This window comes from Nesoenas mayeri (assembly GCF_963082525.1).
Source record: "Nesoenas mayeri genome assembly, chromosome: 4".
NCBI classification, from domain to species: Eukaryota; Metazoa; Chordata; class Aves; order Columbiformes; family Columbidae; genus Nesoenas; species Nesoenas mayeri.
The window spans coordinates 21,819,901-21,842,006 of NC_137540.1; the positions used below are offsets into that span (position 1 = coordinate 21,819,901).

The following is a 22,106-nucleotide window of genomic DNA, read 5'->3' on the forward strand; positions in this document are numbered from 1 at the left end:
TCCAATCATTAACCCAACTCTGGCCCTACCCCGTGTCCCTGAGAACCTCAATTAATCAATTAAGTGTGAAAATATTGATTAAAGAAAAAAATCAGCAGTAAATATTTTTAAAAACAAAATACGGAAATGGAATTTAATAAGTGGTTTGGATAATAAGTCCTGGTAGTATCTACTAATATGGAGAAGCTCATATTACTCTACATTCATGTGAGCAAATACATAATGGTCAAATTCATTGTGTTGCTGTTCATATAGGGCATACTGATTTAGAATTCCCTTTTTTCACATCCCTCTTCTCTTTCTGATTATTTGCTAGATGCAAAAACATGCAATGAGGTTGACCTGGAAAACTCTGCAGATTGGGAAGTGAAGACAATTACTAGTGCTATGAAGCAATATCTGCGGTAAGCCTGTCTCTGGCTCTTTTTAGTTTTGGTTGTGTGGTTGGTGTTTTGTTTATTTGTTTTTGTTTTTTTTTTTTTTACTATGAAGTCTGTATTCTAATTCTGTGCAGTGTGTTAAGCTACATTACTTGCTTTTCATATGTTTTGGAATAGAGTTGCAGTCTGTGAAAATACTGTGTTTGTTATTTGTCTTTGGGGAAGGAAAATAATTTAGCATCACTAATACTAACGTTCATATGAGACAAGCCCCAAAACATTTTTGTGTTTCACTGCATTTCAAGCATTTCGCTGATGGTTCAGAAACCTGAACTGTTAGTGAACTTGCTAAGACTTGTTACTGAAAGTCAGCTAGGATTCTTAAGAGTTTTTTGCCTTTTGGTGCTCTAATGTGGTAGAATGAAAAGGGAAAAGGTTATGAATTTTTAAATATTTTCCTCTTTTCTTGCTGGCCCTTCTCTGGTATTCTGAGTGTACTAGTAATATTTTGAGTGTTAAAAGTAAGAATTTTTAATGGATTCTCTGTTCAAATCACTTGGTAGATTTCAAATCAAGGTATTGTACTAAATTGTCTAAGAACATGGAACTTTTATGCATCTCTCATAGTGTAGCACAAATACAGTATTTTTAGGCTGCTGTTTTTATTGAATAAAGTATTACTGAAACCACTATCAAAGAATGCTGTAGAACAATTATCGAGATAAAAGTCACTTTTAAGGAGTGTTGGAAAGAATAAAAAAATAGTAAAGAAAAAAACCCTGCACATGATGAAGTACTTCCCACTTACAGTATTTCCCTAGTGTTTACTCCAATATTTCATAAGCATCAGTAAAATCAACTTAATAAATGAAGGTTTTAACTCTGATTTCCATTATTCAGTATATTTTTCATTGGTGACTAAGGTTTTCAATTTCCATTTTCCCATTTGGAATGTTTTAGATTGATTTGTGCATGGCTGCTGTCCAGCAAACTTAACTGGTTTGGGACCCTTATTCCTTTCCAGTAAGGCACTGAGTTGTGTTTCTTCATACTTTAAAAACCCTAATGAAGAGTGAATTATGTGGTATATGTGTACATCTTCATCTGAGAAGCAGTCTTGGTGCTGTAATTTGGAAAGTTGCCTTATGACAGATTGGAGTCATCACTTCAGTTCATAGAAGGTGACTAGGTGTATTTAGTCTTATTTTCCTGATGACACCAAATTTTCCATTCGCACTGGAAATCACTGAGTTGGAGGGCCACTGTAACAATGGCTCCCTCCAGCACGGCGATTATACTACTGAATGTCAAAAAGGTTTCCTGCTTAGAGTAAATACAGATAGAAAAGAATATAGATAAATTTATCATATCATCCTTGTTTTACAGAAGCCTTCCAGAGCCACTGATGACATACGAGTTGCATGGAGAATTCATCATTCCTGCCAGTAAATATATGACTATAGTTCAAATAGCAAACTATTCTTACAGTACTGTTCTGGCTTTAGGAGCATGCTGCAAAAGCAAGTCCAGAAAAATTCTTCAACTCAGTAAAAATATAGGAATAAGAAATAATAAAAGTTTTAAAAATACTTAAGTTTTAACCAGTGTTCAGCTCTCGGATGTGTCACATATGATGTATCTATTGACAGACGAGCTTGTGACAGATTTAGTATACTGAAATTTTTATGGAAAAACATTTGGATAAACATCATAAACATTCATTCTTATCATTATATAATCTTAAACATCTACTTAGACTGTGATTTTTTTTTTTCTTCTATTTATAAAGAGTTTGAAGCTTAGGCACAGAAAATACACTAATTCGGGTTCATCCTTAAAGCTCAGCTGCCTGACCCTTGTTTTCAGTGCCCCGTTAGCTCTGTTTCCAGTCTGGCTTGAATGTTCCTCAGATATTAGTAGAAGAAAGGAAAGAGCAGGTCAGATTACACTGTGGCACTTCAAATACAGACTTGGAGAAGACAGAACAGCATTTGTAGTTCAGCTGTATGGTATCTAATGTACATGGAATTTTTTGGAAGAGGATGGAGGGAAACTGTGTAAGAAAATTTTTGGCAAAGTATCAAATAGATATTTAGCTGATTTTCTTTCCAGCCTGTAGCACTTCTGCCAAACTGTGGAAAGCAAAATTAAAGTAAACTTTAGAGACAATTGCTTTATCTTCTTCAGATTGCTGTAATAACTTTCCAGGACTGCAGAATGTGTTCACTTGTGGTCCTTAATTCAAAATGAGAATTAGTCCATGAAATTAATTGCCAAAACACATCTTAAAGGCCAAGTGCTTAAACAAAATTCCAGATGCTTACCTAGATGATGAGTCTGCCTGTTTGTATTGGAAAGTGTTAAAATAATTTCTTGATCTGTGAAGTTTTGCCAGCAGTTTCTGACTTCATTTTCCTTTCTTTATTTTGTAGTCTCCTTCAATAAAGAATTCAGTTGAATTTACATGCTTTAAATAGTACAGTGTTCATATGTAATAAACAATTTTGTAGAGGGGCTGATTCTGTGTAGTGGGGAGGGAAATTTAATTAATATTGCAGATCTAAGTTACGGTATACTTAAAAATAGGCAGTCAGTGTTGTTTCCTATGTTGGCTATAAACAAACAGCAATACCCGGAATAGCAGGGAATATCCTTTTCTCTGAAACTACTGGGGGGGAAGCCAAAATGGAAAGGTTCTCCTTTCAGTTTTGTTGTTGTTTTTTTTTTTTTTTTATACACATCAGTGTAGATTGAAACTATATAAACCTTGACTGTATCTTGTGACTAAGGTGCTTAGCCATTCTTTAATTAGGGTTAGTGTTTAATGTATATGTAAAATAGTCTTGCTTTAAAAAAGGCTTAGGATTTTCCGGCTCTCTGAATTGTGATCAGCTAACTAGAAGCTAAAGATTTTGCATTTTGCTAGCCTTTTTTCTTGCGATCTGTCCAGGGGTGTTCACTGCAAAATAATAAAAAAACCCCCTAAAATCTGCACCAATATGCAAAGGAAAAAAAAAAAAATCTGTAGCCATATGCACTGAAGAAATATGGTGGTATTTGATATGAAATACACAACAGTCAAAGTTGCCTTAGAGTCAAATGGGACCTCATGAGTGGTCCTGATGTCAAAACTTGTTTCATTCAGAGTTGGTTCTATATTTTTCTCTTTATGTACCTTGTACTAAGTATTATTATATGCAATATAAATACTGTCACTTCTCTCATTGCAACCACTACTTAGATGTAATTTTGTGATTTAATGCAACTTTGAGAAAAAGGTAGATGGATTATTTCCATCTTTTACAGATTCTTGTTTTCATCTGTGTACTAGTGAAACCTGTAGGGGCCAAAATTCTTCAATCTGTTACATAAGATGCCAAAATAAAAAGCCCCATGCTTACTTTTACTTTATTTCTGTACTGTACTAGAGAGAGAGGGATGCCATTTTTATTTAGGACCCTTTATCATAGTAATCTCACTCAACATTTTTTTTGTGTGGTTATTCTTCTGTGTCTTCAGAGGTCATTAGATTTTCTCTTTCTGAGCATGTGAATCTTCTGCAAGCATTGTCTGAAGCAGTTTCCAATGGAAGGTAGCATAAATACAGTATCATTAGCTGCATAGTACCAACAAAACTGAATTCTAATAGTCAGGACAATCAGTTAATGATGCTAAAATGTAATATAGAACAGTTCCACTCTGTAGTGCCCACTAACATCACTCCTTACCTTGCAGTATATTCAGAAGCAGATGACTCCAATACAGCAAAACAATAACTACATTTGTTATTTTTTAAAAATAGACAAACAAAGGCATCCACTTGCAGGTGGATTGAAAGATCAGTTCACAAAATAAGCAAATAAGTTGATAATTCTAGAACAAGATTACTAGTGAAAACAAAGCACATATGTTCAATATTGCTATGTTTGGAGATACGTAAGTGTTGAAGTGAAGTGTGTGCAGTATGTTTCTGTGCAGAGGTGGGAAAAGCTTTTGTGTTTCTGTGTATTTTATTTTAATTTTTTGAGATAGTTATTTATTTCTCTGTCCCATAGAAAGTGGGAGTCCTGAATCTCGAGTTAATGCTGTTCACTTCTTGGTCCATAAACTCCCTGAAAAGAATAAAGAGATGCTGGAAATTTTGATGAAACATTTAGCGAAGTAAGTGTTATGACTTGCTTTCCTACCTTGTCAGAACTCTCTTCCTGACCTTCGTTTAGCTGCAAAGGCCCATAGTTAAGTGTGGCTGGAGCTGAAGCCCATCTCAGCGCTGTCATACACAATACCCATAACCAACCGTGCAAAAGCAGACAAGACGTTTCTCTCGTGCTGTGTATATTTTGGCGGGAAAGGCAGAAATCTAATCTGTTAATGAAGCCATATAAGTATTTACTTTAGCGGTCCTGCCAGCAGTTGAGGGTTTGATTGAAGTGAGAAAGAGAACATTATACTTTCTTTTCACAAATTTTGGCAAAGTGAATAGTGGAGATCTGTTAGCAAATTTAAGTTGGTTTCACACTTGCCCTGGTCCAAGGCTAAGTGCATTTTATATATTTAAGTGCAGTAAGAGACTGCTTTTGTTTTTAAATGGCCAGTGGAAGAATGTCTTTTCTGTTTTCCAGAATTCAGTAAGCATTTATTTGAAGAAACTTTGCACAAAACAAACTTCTAAAACATAGATTAAGGAAATTTAATGTTTTCATTTGTAGACTGCAGTTTCCAACAGTAATGGAAATTTTTCATAACCTATTTCCTGTTTTTTCCTTCAATTATTTTCAAAAAGTGTTTCAAAGCATTCCAAGAGGAATCTAATGACTGTGGCAAATCTAGGGGTAGTATTTGGACCAACCTTAATGAGGCCACAGGAAGAAACTGTAGCAGCTATCATGGACCTGAAGTTTCAGAATATCGTTGTCGAAATCCTGATAGAAAATCACGAGAAGGTAAGCTTTGATACATCTTTGTGTTTCTCAGCATAGTCTAAAATGATCTGCTAAACTTAATGTGTAGTGTGAGGTTAACTATTATGTTACAAATATCTTAATTCTGAAGAGTATCCTATATACGCTGTATTGTTTTTTTCCTCTTTATACTCAGTAAGTGTTCTCGTTCATAGGTAAACTGACATTTCAGAATGCATATTTCTTGGCAATCATGGTGCTTCTGTATACAGTATACAAATAGATTTTTGTTATGACACTTGTGTATGTTGTTTTCTGAGAAAAAGTGACAAACTGGAAAAGAGACGGTCCAAACTCAGTTTTTGGCTCTTCCATTAAGTAGTTTGACCAACGTCTAAATGAATTTTCTGTCTTCATTTTTCTCAGAGGTCACAAAGTAAAAAGAAGACTACTGTACTCTGAATTCTATGGGTAAAAAGCATAATGAGAGAGCCAAGTATGAACATTTCCTTTGTTTTCAGCTGAATGTGTGTTATTTTAAGCCTTTGCATTTTAGGTAATACTGAAAATAGAAGTTGTTGCTGCAGCTGTGAGAGCTGCCAGTTACTAAGGTGACTTACTTGTACAAGGTACTGTCCAGAATATCACTGCATGTAACCTGGTCTCTGGTATTATTATTATTACTTCTTTTTTTTTTTTTTTTTAAAAAAAAAGTCCTTTACTGGTATCTTTGTTTGAGTACTCCTTTGGGAGTCCTTCATGTCTAAACTGACTTTTGGAATTGAATGTTTGAAGTACTTTGCTTGTACTGGGAGGATGAGCAGCATCTCCTTCACTCTTATTGTCGAAAAAAGTGCTTCAGAAAAGTTCCAGGATGTGCTTTTTCCCCTCTCTTAGGAACTCTGAGCATTGAAATAGTTATTTCTTTTAAAGGTTAACAGTGTTGAAATTGGCTAAGTCAAGTCTTATCTACTTTAAATAATATCTATCTCAAGTTTTTTTCTGACAATGTGATTACACTCCCTCCTTGAATGTTACAGGTTGGGCAAAGCTGCTGTTGGCACAGCTGTATCCACATGAAGGGTTTTGTTGGTGGAGTTGACTTAGGGTGTAATGCTGCCCTCACGCACTGAGCAGATACAGTGTTGTTCTGTTGGAAAAGTACTGTGCTGCAGCTGTGGCTTGAGTTCTAAGGGATAAATTTTCTGAGAGTTGTAAGCCATATTATTCATTTTGGACCTTATAAATGAAGGTAAACCTTGCCGTAAACTCATGATTTTAAAGCTACTGTAGTGACCACACAAATTTAAGAAATTGAAGAGAGCGAGCAGAGATGGGGTGTTTTAACAACATATGGAGGCTGAGTTATGGATATTCAAATCACTAGATCACCACACATTAGCATCATCTTATTCTTATGCCAGCTCAGTCATGTGTCTTTAAAAACTGGACATCAATTACGTGTTTGAAACAAATTGAAGTGGCTTTTCTTGCTCCTCTTAAAATGTAGAGAAGCAGGGAATGGAAATTACATCAAAATGGTACTGCATCGTTCTCCAGAATTCCTTGGGTTTATGCCTTCTTTAGAAGTAGAAGGCTATAATTTTTTTAAAGCGATTTCTGTCATTTCACTGTCATTTCTAACAGTGAACTTGCCATCAGTGGTCTGCCTGCAGAAACCTCTCTCCCACGCTAGAGCTGCTTCCAAGATAGAAGGAAGCCCCAAGTATGACCTTCATGTATTTATAGCAAAGGCAATGGAGAGATGTGTGTTAAGACATTACAAAGATTTTATAGTCAAATTTGAATATGGTGCTTTTTTACAAGTGAGCTACCTTCAGGTAGACCAACGACATACTTTTAATGGCAAACAGTCTTATTGTCAGTCTGATGTTTATTTTATGTTGTTGTTTTGAATTTCTATGTATTTCAGAGTTTCTAAGAGTCTTGTGTTACATATTTTTATTTATAGCCCTGGTGAATTCCTAGGAAAAGTCACCAGCTGTGGGTTAAAATACTTCCAGATATTTTATTCAGCCACTACTCTGCCTCTGCTAATTTTTAGAAGCTTCTGCAAATAGAAACAGAATTTGGAATTGTGGAAGAGTGGTCGAGTCAAGACAGAGGTACACTGACACAAACAAACTTGAAGCAATACTTCACGCTTCATGCATGTGTAATTGATGGCTCTGGCAGACTGCAAAGAGGCGTTTCTTTTCCCTGTAGAAAATGGAATGACTAACAAACTTCCAAACGGTAGAAGTAATAGCCATCAACATTTCTGGTTTCAATACAGTAACTTGGTAGGCAAAATGGTAAAAAATTATGATTCCTCAAATATTTTAAAATTCCATCAACATTCATTATGTGTGCAGAGCTTTATTGAAGGAGATCCACAATTGATTTTTAGGAGGAGACATGATTAATTGGGCTACTAGCTTTGAAATCCTGGTGTGGTCATTTCAGTATCATCACTCTACTGAGTCCTAATTAGAGAATTTCTGTGCAATTTATGTGTGAAAATCTGAACGTGGGGACTCGTCCTGAGTGAAGTATATCATGCTTGGATGCTTGGTGGATAGCTGTGGGGTTTTTTTGCCCCCCCTTTTTTTTTAAAAAAAGCTTTGCTGATTTGTATATTTATTTCCTGCTAGCTAGAAACGAGTCAGTATCACTTGTATACAGGTTGCATACGTACTTCTAAACAGTGGCTGTGAACCAATTATAGTAGGTTAAGGAGGGAATGTTTTGCAAAAATCAAACCAATGCTGAGAATTGAATGCTGGAAGCTAGGCTGTACAGACTGACATGTCACTTAACTGGCATTATAATTGCACAATGATTAAGACTAGAAGTGGGATGGAAGAGCATTAAGGAAATAATAGTTTAGCTTTTGCTCTTGTCCGTTACGGATAACTCTCCTCCAGGCAGAGTATTTCTTAGTGTACAGTCAGAAGATGAGCTGTAGAAGCAGATCTCTACTTTGAAAGAAAAAGCAAAAACTAGCCCCAAGCTGAGACAGTATTTTACTGAGGACCCTCAGAACCACTTGCTGTGGAAGGGAGGCCAGTCCAGAGGAAAATGAAACCTGTGAATTGTCTGGCTTGCTTCTGTCATATGGCTGCAGAGGAAGGCCACCCAGATATGTCAGGCAAAGTAGGACCATGCTCAGGTTTGGTATTAAATGGCCTCTTTATAGTTTTGCCTGGAATGTTTTGTGCTAACAGGGTTGTGTGCACCAGCATTCATATTTCCCTTTGCTTTGCAGGTCCTTAATGTGAGCATCATTTCACTTTTGGCTAGCTTGTTCCCCACTCCCTTGCCATATCCATCTGGTTTCCCTTGATTTCCAAGTCCTGTATCTTCTCTTTGCTAAAAAAGCATCAAGAAATTTGTGTTTGTATCTCATAGCGTTCATTTAGCTTTGAAGCTATACCTTCCCTTGCTGTTCCTTTTCTTGAGGTAACAAACTCAGGGGTTGAGTGCAGCTGAGCTTGTACCGTGCCTGGAACAATCTTTGCTTCTCCTTTAAGTTAATTCTCTGCTGATTGAGTGGAAGTCAACTTGGACCCCAGAAAGTTTTGATTTCTCCTCCTACCCCAAATGAGTTTCAAGGGCATAAATTACTTTTTCTTCCCAGGGGTTTCACAGACTGGAAGTCTTGGACCTCTCAGTTCTTCTGGTCTTGCTTTCTGACTTGCAGTGAGGAAGAACAGCATTCCACTCCATGGCAGCACGAAGAGCACACACATGTTAGTCTTACTGTTCATTATAATGTTTTGGCATCTTGTTAGAATGAATGTCACTATTCAAAGGGCTTATTTATTTGCCATTTAGAGATGCCTTAGTAGTAATATGAACCATTTTGGTTTCTGAATTCCCTGAACAGTATTTTAAGCAAGGGGGAGGGTGGGGAGAGGGAAAAAAAAAAGGAAAAGAGGATTAAAAAAGAAGTCTAAGAAATGGAAGAAGATGAGGGAGGAGGTTGAAATAAAAATCTTGGTGAGACTAGAGTGTTTAAACCATCTTATGGGGGAGGAAAGAATAGTGAGTACAAATAGCAAGATTGCAAAAACAGAAAGAAGATTAAAATTACAGTGAAAGAAAATTAAAAGAAAAAAAGAGAGGGACTAGACAGAAGTCCCTTATGGAAGCTGGGAAGCCAGAGTCATCTGAGAGGGAATAGGCATGGTAAAAAAATGCCTTTTTTTCTAGAATTCAGGCAACCTATGCAAAATTATCTCAAAGATGTTCTTTCTGGAAAACTCAATGCTTCCTATATATAAGGCAGATACTGTTTTCCTGTTTTCACTTGTTTTCTGTATTACTCTTTTTATAAAGGGCAAAGATTTTACATACTTTAGACAAAATGTCTTTGTTTTAGCTTTCTGTTTTGTTCAAAACATTTATATGGAGAAATCTTTTTAATGAAATATAAATGTTTTGCTTTTACCTTTTTATTTTCAGTAAAAGGAGGAGAAAAATTTAATGCTACTGAGCTCTTAAGCCAACATCAACTTCATGCAGTAATACTTGGAAAGTCTGTAGTCTTAAAATGTATTACAGTACATAATACTTGCCGTATTTGCGAGACAGGAGAAATGGAAGCAGATGAAGTCAGTTGTTCGTTTGAGAGCATGAAGTGACACAGTCAGGTGTGGCACATCTCCATTTAGCAATCACTGCAAGTTTAAAGCAGTTCTGTTGCAGGTAAATGCTTTAGGGAACAGTGGCCCTGCCATCATCTAAACTAAGTGTATTTTTGACAGCACAGCAGATCTTTTGAAGTCCTGGTAAAGCGACATATGAGAAATACTAAAGAGAGCTTGTTTGAGCTGTTGTGTTACTTTGCCTTTGACTGCAATGGAAGACCAAGAAGCAATGCATAGTATTTGTGATGGTTTGCTGTGGTGCAGCAATTTGAAACCTCCTCAGGCTGAATGTTTCTCAAGTCAACAAGTCTTTGACGTGGAGGGGGAAAAAATTACATTAAGGTATCTCCATTAAGGCAGAGTTTGTAAAGAAACACACGAGCTTCAGTTCAGGAAGGTATTCAGTGTATGCTTAACTTTCAGCATGTAACTAATTGAAGTGTCATTGAAACTATTCCTGTACTTAATTCAAATTACATGCTGTAATGATTGCATGAGTGTAAAGCAGAAAGGGCAGCAGGCGCAACAAAGAAATTCGTCATGTTTTCTGTTGGAAGCCACAGCAGCTCTTCTGTTCCACTCTGAGTGTGTGCAAACTCTTTAAAGTCTTTCTCTGCCCTGTGGATAGCAGAAAGTACTTCCATGTGAGACACACACACAGTATGGTAAATTGACTGCAAATCTTGTGGTGTGGTTTAAAAGACTGCTGTTTTCTAAATCTTCATGTAGTTTATGCATAGTAAGAAGACTATATCAAATCTCCACTTCTGTTTGTGACTGCAGTTGATGATGTTAACAGGAACTGAAGCTGGATCAATATCTGGATTTGTATGCTGTTAGACTGCTTCAGAAGAAACAAAATGTACTATGAATAACCAGATTAGATTTAAAAAGAAAATCAAAACAAAATTCATGCTCTCAGGCATGGGAAGTGGTCTGCTGAGGTGCTGCACTACAAATACATGGCACGTACAAATAATATGGATGCTGACTTCTGCCTTCTTGGTTTAACTGTGTTATGTCCAGTTAATTTTGGGAAACTTCCCATGTAATTTCTGAGCGATACAGATCTCATCTTTAACTGACCACAGGTAGCATTCCTAAGCAAGTGAACAGAAATGATGAGTGGAATTCAGTTGAATAATATATGCTTCAATCTTTATGGTCAGGGTGCTGTGCTTGCATGTTTGGAGGAGGAGGCAAAGGAGAAGTCCTTATGGAGAATGCTCAAATGGCTGTTTAGTGAAATTTTGTTAGTCAAAATATTCTATGAAATTATGCAGGAGCATTGGGGAAGGGGAAAGTTGTTGCACCCCTGAAGAGTTTAATAAGTAAATTCTTACGCAGAAGCTGTGTGACATAAGAATAATACTTTATTGCAACTTTCAATGGTGGGGGTATTGAATTTACAAACTTTCTTTTTCTTTATATTGGCTAAACTGACCTGAATGCCATCCTGTCTGATCAATGCTAATGGATAATAGTTCAATATGCACTTGTGTTTTTGTATGTACTCTTCACAATTCTAGTAAGCTTTTGCCTTATGAGAGAGGTTAGTGTATTTTAAATCACTGAATAGATTTTTGAATAAACAAGATGTGGCAATCAGCTGGTAATTCTTTATTTCCAGTGTTTTCGTTTGCATGCTATTTACACTAATGAAGCATAAATACTTCATTACAGTGAGTGCTGGACATACAAATGAAAAATATGTTCTTTACCTCCAAGGACCTTACAGTCATAAGATAAGAAATGCATTTTAACAAAAACAAAGAGCAGAGAATGTCGTGTAAAGCGAGGATTATATAAATCCTTGTAATGGCAGCAGGCAAATTTGTGGGAAAGAAAATACTGGCAAGGCTGTGTGGCTGGCTCCAGTTGAAACCCTCATTTGCAAAGATCTTGATGTTTCATTCTGATGCTTTGTACGATGACAGTGTGATAGAGAGTCAAATGTAGGGTTTTGTTCTCAATATATAATTATTTGTATTCCCATTCATAAATTTTATAGAAGGCTATGTGTGAGATATCTATATATCTTTATATATCTTTGTGTGTGTATGAATATGTATATCATGTTTACCTGTGGTGTGTTTGGCCATGGTTGTTGCTTTTATTGGTTCCTGACTTAGGTTTGTAAGTGCCGCCTTTTATTTTCTCAGGACTTCTCACGCTTTTTGCAAGAAAAAGTACATGAAAACATTCTCCTTTTGAATTATTTTCTATTCATGTTTTAGATAGCTAGTTAATTGGATTGAGTATTTAATCTTTTAATTTAAAGACTTTTTTTGGTTGCTATTTTAAGTATTTCCTATAACTGAGATACACAAAAGTATTACATATAACTGCAACAGGGCAGGATGACCTTTTTAAAATACACTCCTTGATAAGAGTTACAGTAGGTGAGCACAGAAGAGAAGGTGAATCTGCTGTTTCTGCTGGTGTGCTGGGCAAATGTATAGGTATTTCAAGCTTGGTGTATTGTTAACTCTCTCATTTCCTTCGATGAATAAAATGGATTGGTTGATGGCAGCGAAGGGGCTGCGATCAGGAGTGTTCTCCTCGTGAATTGTTAAAAGGTGGAGTGAGATGCGATACAGTGGGAGCTGCAGCCTTTGTGTCGGGGCGCTACTTTTAGAAAAGCTGAGTCAACCAACTCATAATTCACAAGCGATCAAAGGACGTATGTTTTTAACCTTGGAATGTGTGTTTCTTTCTTTTTTCTTTCATCCTTTCACAGCTGTCCTCCAGACTGTAATGTCATGTTTTACAGGCTATATTTAGTTTCTTCATTAAAGCTCAAACATCAGCTACATGGTTTAAGGTAGTCAGGCCATGAGTGGCTATTAGGGTCTACAGATATATCAGGGCTGTCTGAAAATTCCCCCATTTTTTTGTCGCTCTAGTAGTCTGAAGTTTGTCCAGAGCTCTAGTTCCTTTAGCGTTAAGAGGAACAGATAGTGTGAGATTGAGACTCACAGTGTCCACAAAGCCCTAAAAGCAGTGCGTTCACTTGGTTATGGGTAGTCAGGCTGCTAGGCAGATGGTCTCAGTGAATGATATCTTTGCAATGAAGAAAAGACTGTCTTAGATTTATTTATTTATCTCTCTATTTATTTATTTATTGTGCTTTGTGGTTGGCTCACAGCCAAGGATATTTCCTCTCTCTGGTTTTGACTTATACCTGGTTACTTTTCAGGCTGCATCCTCAGTTGCACTGTAACTAAACAGAGTCTGCCAGGCAACATCAAAAGCATTATTGATGTTTTCTGCATGCTGGCCCTCTAGAGACTTAGTTTCAGGTATTTTTCAAGGCTTGGTTTGATTATTTTTTTTCCAAATATAGTGATTGTGATTGTTGTGTAAAGGTGTTTTGTGGTTTGTAGTGGAATTCAAGCCTCAGAATCCAGAGCCTCCAAAAATCTGTATCCTATACAGTCTCATAGAAGCCAGTGCACAGCAAATCATATTTTGTAGTGTATAGATGCTGAAGCACAAAATTCAGGACAACTCCTTTGAGGTAGGCATACCTGTACAAGTGGACAAGGTGGTAACCTTGGGGAGGTAAGTTATTTAAGGATTCTAATTAAGTTGTTAATTTTTATTGAAGCTTTTGTAAAGCTTTTTCAAAACTATTTAATATGATCTGTAGAAATAATCAGCAATATAATATTTTATATGCTGAACACAGACGTTATTTAAACATCAAGAATTTCTTGTGCATCTGTATTATATTTATTGAATAGTTTTTGAGAACCAGAAGAAGAAATGGATGTTGACTAAAAATTTTCATGGAAATGCAAGGAGTGCAATAGCCATAAAATGTATAAAGGCAGAGGAGTATATGTGGCCTAGGTGAATGGCATTTTCTGTTGTTCAATAAACAATAGTTGAAATGTCTCTGTGCATTTCTTTTATTTACCAACTGAAAATCAAGTACATGTTGAAGGGAAATGACCCAAATAAAAACTTGTACTGATGTTCTTGTCTTGAGAAACACTGTCCTCTAAAAAATATGACTAGTAGTGGAGGCTATACTGCTAGCTGAATTTCAGAGAGTTCAGAATGACATTGCAGGTTCTAGTCCCTTTTGCATTAGACAGCGACTTCTGGTACTCCGATTCTTGTTAATGTATTCAAAGGAAATAGATGCATGTTCTGTGTGGTAGATGTTGTGAGAATGAATGGGGGTTTTGTCTTGCAACAAAATCATGGCACAGTTTTAAGCTGTTAATGATTTTTTATAAGTTTATCCTCATTAGCTCTATTACTAAGCTTCCAGTTTTTTCTCCCTTCTTTGTCAGCCCACTCTGTCCTTGCTGTTTGCCTCCCACTGATTTTTAGAGAAAATTTTAATTACCCCAGTGATACAAAGCAGACAGAGATGACCTGATGTCTGGGTCTTTTCCTAAAGTGATTCCTGGCAAACATACTGAAATTCATTAATTAGTTCTGCTTGAGACCAGAAAGAAAAGATGAGTATTCTCTTGTAGCAGCAGAATCTAATCTATGTTTCCATGTACAGCTATACATCTAGTAAGAAACTCATGGAATAGGCCTAGTTAAATCCTCCATGGGTTTTCAGAATTTCGAAAATCACCTCTAGTAAGAGCACAGGATCTGGAGTCCAACAGTGTTGTTGCAGATTAAGGGGAATCTGGCAAAATTCCTTGAGCTGCTGCCATGTGGATCTGCTGGTAGAATACAGTATGATAATATGTTGAATTTGGCTCATTACTCTCAAGAAATGCTTCCATAGAGTTTGTGGGACACAGGTTTACGAATTGGAAAGGTTTTATGTTGGGATGGCCTTGGGCTCAGTCCTCTAGACAGAGCTGTTATTAGCGGTGTATATCCAAGATGAATTTGTGGTTTGTTTAGCCCTGTAAAATATCTATTTTGTGCTATTGTATCGAGAGAAATAGGTCAAACATACCAATATTTTAAATCACTCGACAAGTCTCATCTTTTTTTGTTGTAACTTTTACACTGCAGGCTTGAAGCCTGATCCACTACTTAAGTCAGTGTGCACCTTTAAATTCTGCTTTTGCGTGAGATCAGACTTCAGCAACCATCTAAACTACTGGACTGACTGGGATCAGAGTGACCAACCAGCAGATTTGTTGCTTGATAAGATTTAGAGTGCTACATGTGTTAAGTCTTTTCCCATATGTAAATTGTTTCGCTTAGCTTCCAAGTTTGCCCCCAAGTAGGTCAGTAGCAGGATGCCAATGCTTTCGAGAACTAAATTGTAGACAACTGATATTCTGTAAATCTAATGCAGTTTAGCTACAGTTTCAAAAACTGTGCAATGCCATATGAGACTGTGAAGTCCTCAACTAACCTTTGAGGTTGGTTGAGTACATTTTTATTGCTTCTTGAGTGAGGTAATTCAATGAGCAGACTTCATTCTTGTCTTTATACAGGCATTAGTCTAAGCTGCAGTAACTTCTGCAATTGAGACGAGTGATGGTGGTAGATGTGACTTTTACTTGAAGGGAGGCTTTTTTTTGTAGCAAAGAAATCTTCTACTAAATAGCGTGTTCCAGTCCCTTTTTCCCATGGGAGGGTATCCATCTGATTGGATACATGCATCTGCCTTGCAATGCATCTGAGAGCAACAGCTGGCAGTGCAAGAAGGTATTCTGAAATGTAGTCAGGTGTTGTCCATACGGTTGTGCAAGTCAGTCAAAACATGGGAATGTTGGTACCATTTCAGGTGCTCACGTAGTACATAGAGTGTGTGTGGTTTTACATTCTGTCTTCTCAGCATGTGCAGTGTGCTTCTGACAACAGGTCACTCTTTTATTAGCTGTGAAATAGTTGTACTTTGATGGCATTTAAATAATTAATCAGGCTAGGGTCAAATTTGAATAAAACCAAACCCAAACTGCTTTTTTCCCAACAACTGAAATAAAGCATGCCTGCATTCCCCCCATTCTCAGGCAGACATTACAGTGCTTCTGTCAGTGCAGCAAATATCCATTAAAGCATGATGAAAAGTACTCATCTGTGTAAGTGAAAATTAGGCAAGAAAGAGAAGCTGAATACTGTATGTACCTTTCTTAGGGTGGAGGTTGACCTTCTGCTTGCTTTTCAGATACTCACCTCCGCAAAACTGTGGTATGAGCTGTGGCAGAGATTTCTGCTGCTGAAAAAACAGGTCTAGTTATGGGTGGGCTGTACTGGATTTTATTGCCCTACTGAAAAGACAAAAAGCAAAATACCAAAGTAGGGATGAACACAAATATGAGCTGCTTGAAAGAGCAAAAATGACCCCAAACACACTTTCTTTGTGCAACATGGGAAGGCAGGATATTTTCCTGTTTCTTTTATGTAAAAAAAGTAGTGATCTTTTAAATGGTGGTTTTGTGTGTGTTTTTTTTGTTTGTTCTTTGTGTGTCTTGGAGTCCTTCAGGACAAGCCATGATACTTGATGGTGTTGTTGCTGAGTATGACCATTAGGTTCAGTTTGCTCTGCATGGATAAATTTTCTCTGCAGAGATCTAAACACCTCTTCCAGGAAACCCTTTCTTCTCCATGAATACAGATATTGAATGTGAACAGAAAAGAAAAAGTTCTACAGCTTGTAACATTGCCTCAGAGAAATGTAGCAGTGAGAGGATGGAGATTGTGTACCCTCACCTTGGTCCCAGTGAGTGTAGAGCATAGGTGGCCTTCTGCTACCCAGGAGCTCTGGGGAGGTGACCTCACCAACCTTATCCCAGAATTAAAACTTCCCTCCTAATCTGTTATAACAAGAAGTTGAGAGCAGAGCGAGATAAAATAGGGGATAGGCCTGATGCCTGTGTGAGTGTCTTGTCTGGAGAAGGGAACTTAGACTGACAGCCATCAGCCTAGAGCTGGTCCTGGGTAGTGCTGAGCAGTGCTGTTGGGAAACATTGGTGCACAGCTCTGCCACTAATAAAAAAGAAAAGTAGAGGTGGTACACTTATCCTGGCAGTGAAAGAGAGGAGTCAATATGTGTAACTTTTGTTTTATTAGGGGAGAGAGAACTATTCTGGGGAGCTTGTGACTACCTGCTAGCAGTATCACTCTGAAGTTAGCTAGCATGTGCTGGACTGCTGCTGTTTTAAGTGTGACTTCATGGCTTTCTTGCTATTTCTCCTGTTTATTGTATGGTTTTTTTTTTCCCCCCATAAAATGGAACAAACCACCAACCATTTTTTTTTTTTCCACATCACATAGCTACTTATAATTAGAAATCTACTTGCATTCATTACCTGTTTCCAGGTAATTATCCTGTTGCCTGTCTGGTACTGAGTATCATTGAGTAAGGATCGCCTTTATGGTTTTCTTGATTATGTTTTGCTTTTGTGACTCTTAGTTTCTCATGTTAGTAGTCTTAGAAGAGGATATTGAAGGATTCCTGAGAGACAAGGAAAAAACTTTACTGCAACCTAGATGCAAGTCACCTAAATGCATGCAAGAAAGCTCCTGGGGAAAACTTGTTCTTCTCACCATCATTAATTTCAGAGGAGATGCATGGATAAGGCTGTACAAATAAACACAGCTGCAGAATGTGACACAGTAAACAACATGCTGAAACCTCCTGGCAGAGAGTTGTTTACCAGAGAGCCCAAATGCAACACTTAGACCATGGAAAAGATGGCATTTAAAGTTTTGGTACTTTTCATTTTTTCAGGAGCAAATATTTATCCCTAAAACTGCTCCATCTGGCCTTGTATTTACACATAAGGGGGCACTGTGGTACTGTTAGCCAAGTGCCATGTAGGTGCACATTAGATTTCATTATTATAAATTGCATCATTTTTTAAGAAATGGCTTTGGTACTCTGAGCACAATTTGAGCTTTGTCACTGTCTGAGAGTGCTGCCGTGTCTGTACTGGGGAAAACCAGGTTGGACTATTTCCTTTCTTCTTTATAAATGTGCTGTTTTTAGAGAGTTCCTTGCACTATTTTGGCGCTCTCTCGTAATCCCTTGTTCATAGGCATGTGAAGAAGTGGGAGCCCATTTTCTTAACACTGGTGTAGGGAAGTTCAAATTACATCATTTTACCTCCCCCATGCCAACATGCACTTACTGGGAAGGAAGGTAATGTAATATTTCTACTGGAGCGTTCCTTTGCACACCAGATATAGGCTTCCAGCCCGCTGCTGCCCAGTTTTGGCAATATTATCATTCATTCCCTGTTTCCACGGAAAATGGTGTTTCAGGTTATTTTGTACCAGCACAGTCTTCTACCTGCTAGTATGAGTGATGATTAAGTGGCTATAAACCAGTGTAGATGTGGGTTCTTGGGTCATCTGATTCCTACATGTGTTAATGTTTGGGGTTAACAGGCTAGGGTACAATGGCATGTAGAGTTTATTCTACTTTTAACATGATGTCTTGAGTGCCCTATCACAGGATGTTTATGGCATTTTTCTCACCTGTAGAGTAGCCTGGTTGGCTTTTAGCTTCATGCTGCACCTGAGATCTGTTGTAATGATCTAAAAATGTATTATCTGTGGCATCTCTTTGTATCTTCTGCATGAATTTCTACTTGATAAGCAGCTTCTCCTTCAGTGATTCATTGCTAGTGTCCCCGTTATAATATTTCCTATACAGAACAATGTATAGGAATGTATTCCTATACAATGTAAAGTTGCAGAGTAAAAGAACACCATATACTATTTCATTATATCTTGTTATATTATTACTGTAAGGTGCTGTACAGACACAGGGCATTTATTGTAGAGCTGCTGTTCTTATTTATCTACTGGTTTCTCTTTGATGAAATACATCTTAAACTAATTTGTTCATGTGAATCTGCTATGGTCACTTGTAAAAGGCTGTTGTTAAATTGTACATCAACATACTGATTATTTTCTAGAAGTAAATCGGCATAATTAGACTGTACCCCATATGTGACAGTTAAAGTAGAAATGCTATCAAGTTAAACAAATCTCCATTGCTGGTTAAGCCAGAGAGAAATGACGTGGTATTTTGTATGGACTAAGGCTAATGATCATGACTCAAAAGATCGAATGAGGACAAGAAGTGCAATTGTTTTATATCCATCTTTGTGAATATCATCATTTAATATAAATGTGACGCAATATGCAATAAGAACTAGAAAAAATTTTCATGTGGTATGTTACTATTGTATCTGTGACTAAAAACCTCTCAAAAATTTTCCCTTGCTCTTGTCAGGAGTATTTTTATGTGTGTGGGCATGTTTATTTGTTTTGTTTTGTTTTAATTAAAATGGCCAATATTATAAAGATATTACAAGTTTTGAAAATTAAAATGAGTATTCTGGCAAAATTATAGGTCCTAGCTAAAGCCGTAAAAGTTTTTGGTTTCTGGTTCATAATGTTAGTATCCCCCTCTTTCCCCTTCCCCTCCATCCTAGCTGACAAGCATGGCTGCAAATATTTTGTCTTTGGATTAGCTGATTTGCAGCTTGGTTAATGTGTAGACAGTGCTCATGCTTATTTTAATACTCTATTTATTTATTTATTTTAAAAGCACTCATTAAAGACCCACAGCATATTCCCAAACTTGAAGGAATGGATTTTTGGCTCCTGCCTTCTTTGAATGAAATCCAAAACAAATGTTGTTTGATAATGGTTTGCAGTTGCATATTACACAGGTTGCTCTTTGTGATAAATAATTAACACCCTTTGTGTTCTTGATTACAGATTTTCAAAACCCTGCCTGATGCCACTTTCCCTGAGCCAATCTCTATGTCAGTATCTCCTCCAAATGCCCCACCAAGGCAATCAAGAAGACAAGGGCAACGTATCAAGAGGCCTCTGGCTGTGTACAATCTCTGTCTTGAGCTGGATGATGGTAAGATGTTAGTGATAATTTTGGTCTTTGCAGCAGATGGGCTGTGTGTCCTATCATCAGTAAGTGTTTTCATTTCATGTTTCATTTGTATATGTGTGTACATGCACCTGCATGCTTGTTTAATTGCTTTGGAACGTGGAAAGAAGCAAGAAGAATTGAGAAAGCAGAGGATAGAGAGTACTGTCTTGTGACATACATTTAAAAGTAGGACAAACCATCTTAAGTATGCTTTTCCCCTCTAAAAAAGAAGCAGCTCCTGTTTCTGTGTGGAAATGTCTTTGACCTCTGCTCAAGATCTCGCAACCATAAGATAAATGGAGAAAGAACTAAAATTAAAGCAAAACTTTAATGAGAAGACCTAATGCACTCTACAGTTAAATTCATCTGGATTAAAGGCTCAGGTCACCAGTGCACTGGAGAATACTACTACTTCAGTTGAATCTTTAATATCTTGATGCAACTAGCAGTAAAAACTTGTACATTTGCATTATTGTTGAAAAGCAAAGCAAAAAACCCCTTGCTTTTCTATGAAGTTTACAGTAGCAAAATACAGTAAGGCAAAGGGTGTATAACATCTTATATACTCTGACTGTTGGCCAGAAACATAATAATTTTCCTTGAAATGTCATCGCTTGGGGGTACGTATAGCACTGAGAAGGCAAGTCAGGGCTCATTCTGTGTTAGACATTTTCTCCACCCTATTCCCTTTCTCCCTCCTAATGTTGTTAGTCAATTGTCTTTTCACATGAAGAATCATGGGATCAGGGTCCAAACCTCAGTTATCAGCAAGTGAAAATAAACAGGAAGATTTTGGCCTCATGTAGTAATATGAGATTTGCTGATGAACTGTCATTAAATCAGTGGTCAACGGTGGTTGATTTCTTAAGGAAAGAGCACGAATATAATACCTACAACAGCTGTAAGTGCAGGTTTGAGAAATAAACTCAGGACTGTTTATTGTCTTAAAACCAATTTTACAAAGAATTTGCAAGAAATTCAGCATGCCTGCCATCAGGTTTAATTCACCAGAGAGATACATAATCTCTGTGCCTTTCTTTTCTTGCATCAAATATGAAACTAAATGCCTTGACTAGAAGGTATTTAAGGTGCATCCACTTAAAAAGGTTAAGCTGTGTTAATTGGAATAATATGCTACCAAAGCTAAGAGGGCTCTTGAGCTAGATCTGAAATAATAAATTTATCCTCATTTGAAAAACAAAACAAAATGAAGCAACTCATAGAGTTGTTTACATCTAATTTTGAATGTGAATCCCAGCAGGTCCCAAGAAGTACCACAACTTCTCCAAATCCATACTGCAAAGTGTGCACTGAAGACCTGACTTTGGCCATAACACAGCAGACAGAAAATGTTTGGTGGATTGTTTTTATTTATCCAAAAATACAGTGTTACTGTTAAAACCTTATATAAATGTAAAATTTCTCCTAAATACGGTCCATATTTTTGTTTAATTTGGACATCTCAACAAAGAGCAGAACTGGGATTGCTGAAGGCTGTAATTGTTATACATAATACAAAAATTCAGTACTTGTCTGAGAGTTCTAGCGTGGTAAATTGCAGAATAACCTAATATTTTATTATCATGGTAGAACTGTGATGAAGGCTGAACTGCTGCAGTTGAAGACGTAATTCCAGGATGGATGGCACTGAGTTTCAGTGGCATCTGAAAATAATATTTCCCCTTGTAACTTCTAAAAAACATATCCTCTGATACTGAAGGTAGCAGTATTCTCAATCGGTTGTTGCTAAAAACTGGCTGGTGGTAGGTCCTGACTATGTGCTGATGTTTATTTTATTTGTGTTTAGCCAGATAGTTACGTCAGGCAGGTTGTCAGTAGTTGGTACAATGATTGGTTGGCAGGTGCAGAGTATACATGGCACTACAGTACCCTGAGCACCTGAGGAACTGCACCAATGAATACAGGATGTTTTAATCAGCCAGACTGATTAATTATCTAGTCCCTCACTATAGCTCAGTGCCTCTAAATAGGCGCCATGGCCTTGGGTTACTTTGTTCTTTGGAAGGGTGGGTGGGAAGGAATAAAAGTGAGCCTGGGCTTCGTTCCATATTTACCTAGTTCCTTGGCTAACAAATGCATGTTTTATAACTGCTTTCTGGAAGATTTTATCCTGTGTGTGTTTTTAACAGGAAATTAAACATTAAACCCCTTCCCTCCCCCCTCGTTATTCACAATGGCATGAGTTAAGCACCAGGCATAAGCCAGTGTTTTGTATTTCCTGGATATGGCAAAATTATCATAATCTTGTTTTAAACTAAGTAGCTGATACATATTTATACGTAAATATATTTGCAGACAAATATATCTCTAAGGT

The 22,106-nt window shown here is 37.1% G+C and overlaps 1 protein-coding gene across 1 annotated transcript in view; it reads left to right on the plus strand.

Annotated features, from left to right (window-relative positions):
* Positions 1 to 22,106, plus strand: part of ARHGAP10 (Rho GTPase activating protein 10) — a 146,558-nt gene that overhangs the window by 87,635 nt on the left and 36,817 nt on the right. The window contains exons 15-19 of the mRNA XM_080343894.1: positions 317 to 404; positions 1,767 to 1,825; positions 4,436 to 4,541; positions 5,164 to 5,323; positions 19,603 to 19,753. Of these exons, the coding sequence (XP_080200020.1) occupies positions 317 to 404; positions 1,767 to 1,825; positions 4,436 to 4,541; positions 5,164 to 5,323; positions 19,603 to 19,753 (564 nt within the window). The remainder of the gene's footprint in view (positions 1 to 316; positions 405 to 1,766; positions 1,826 to 4,435; positions 4,542 to 5,163; positions 5,324 to 19,602; positions 19,754 to 22,106) is intronic.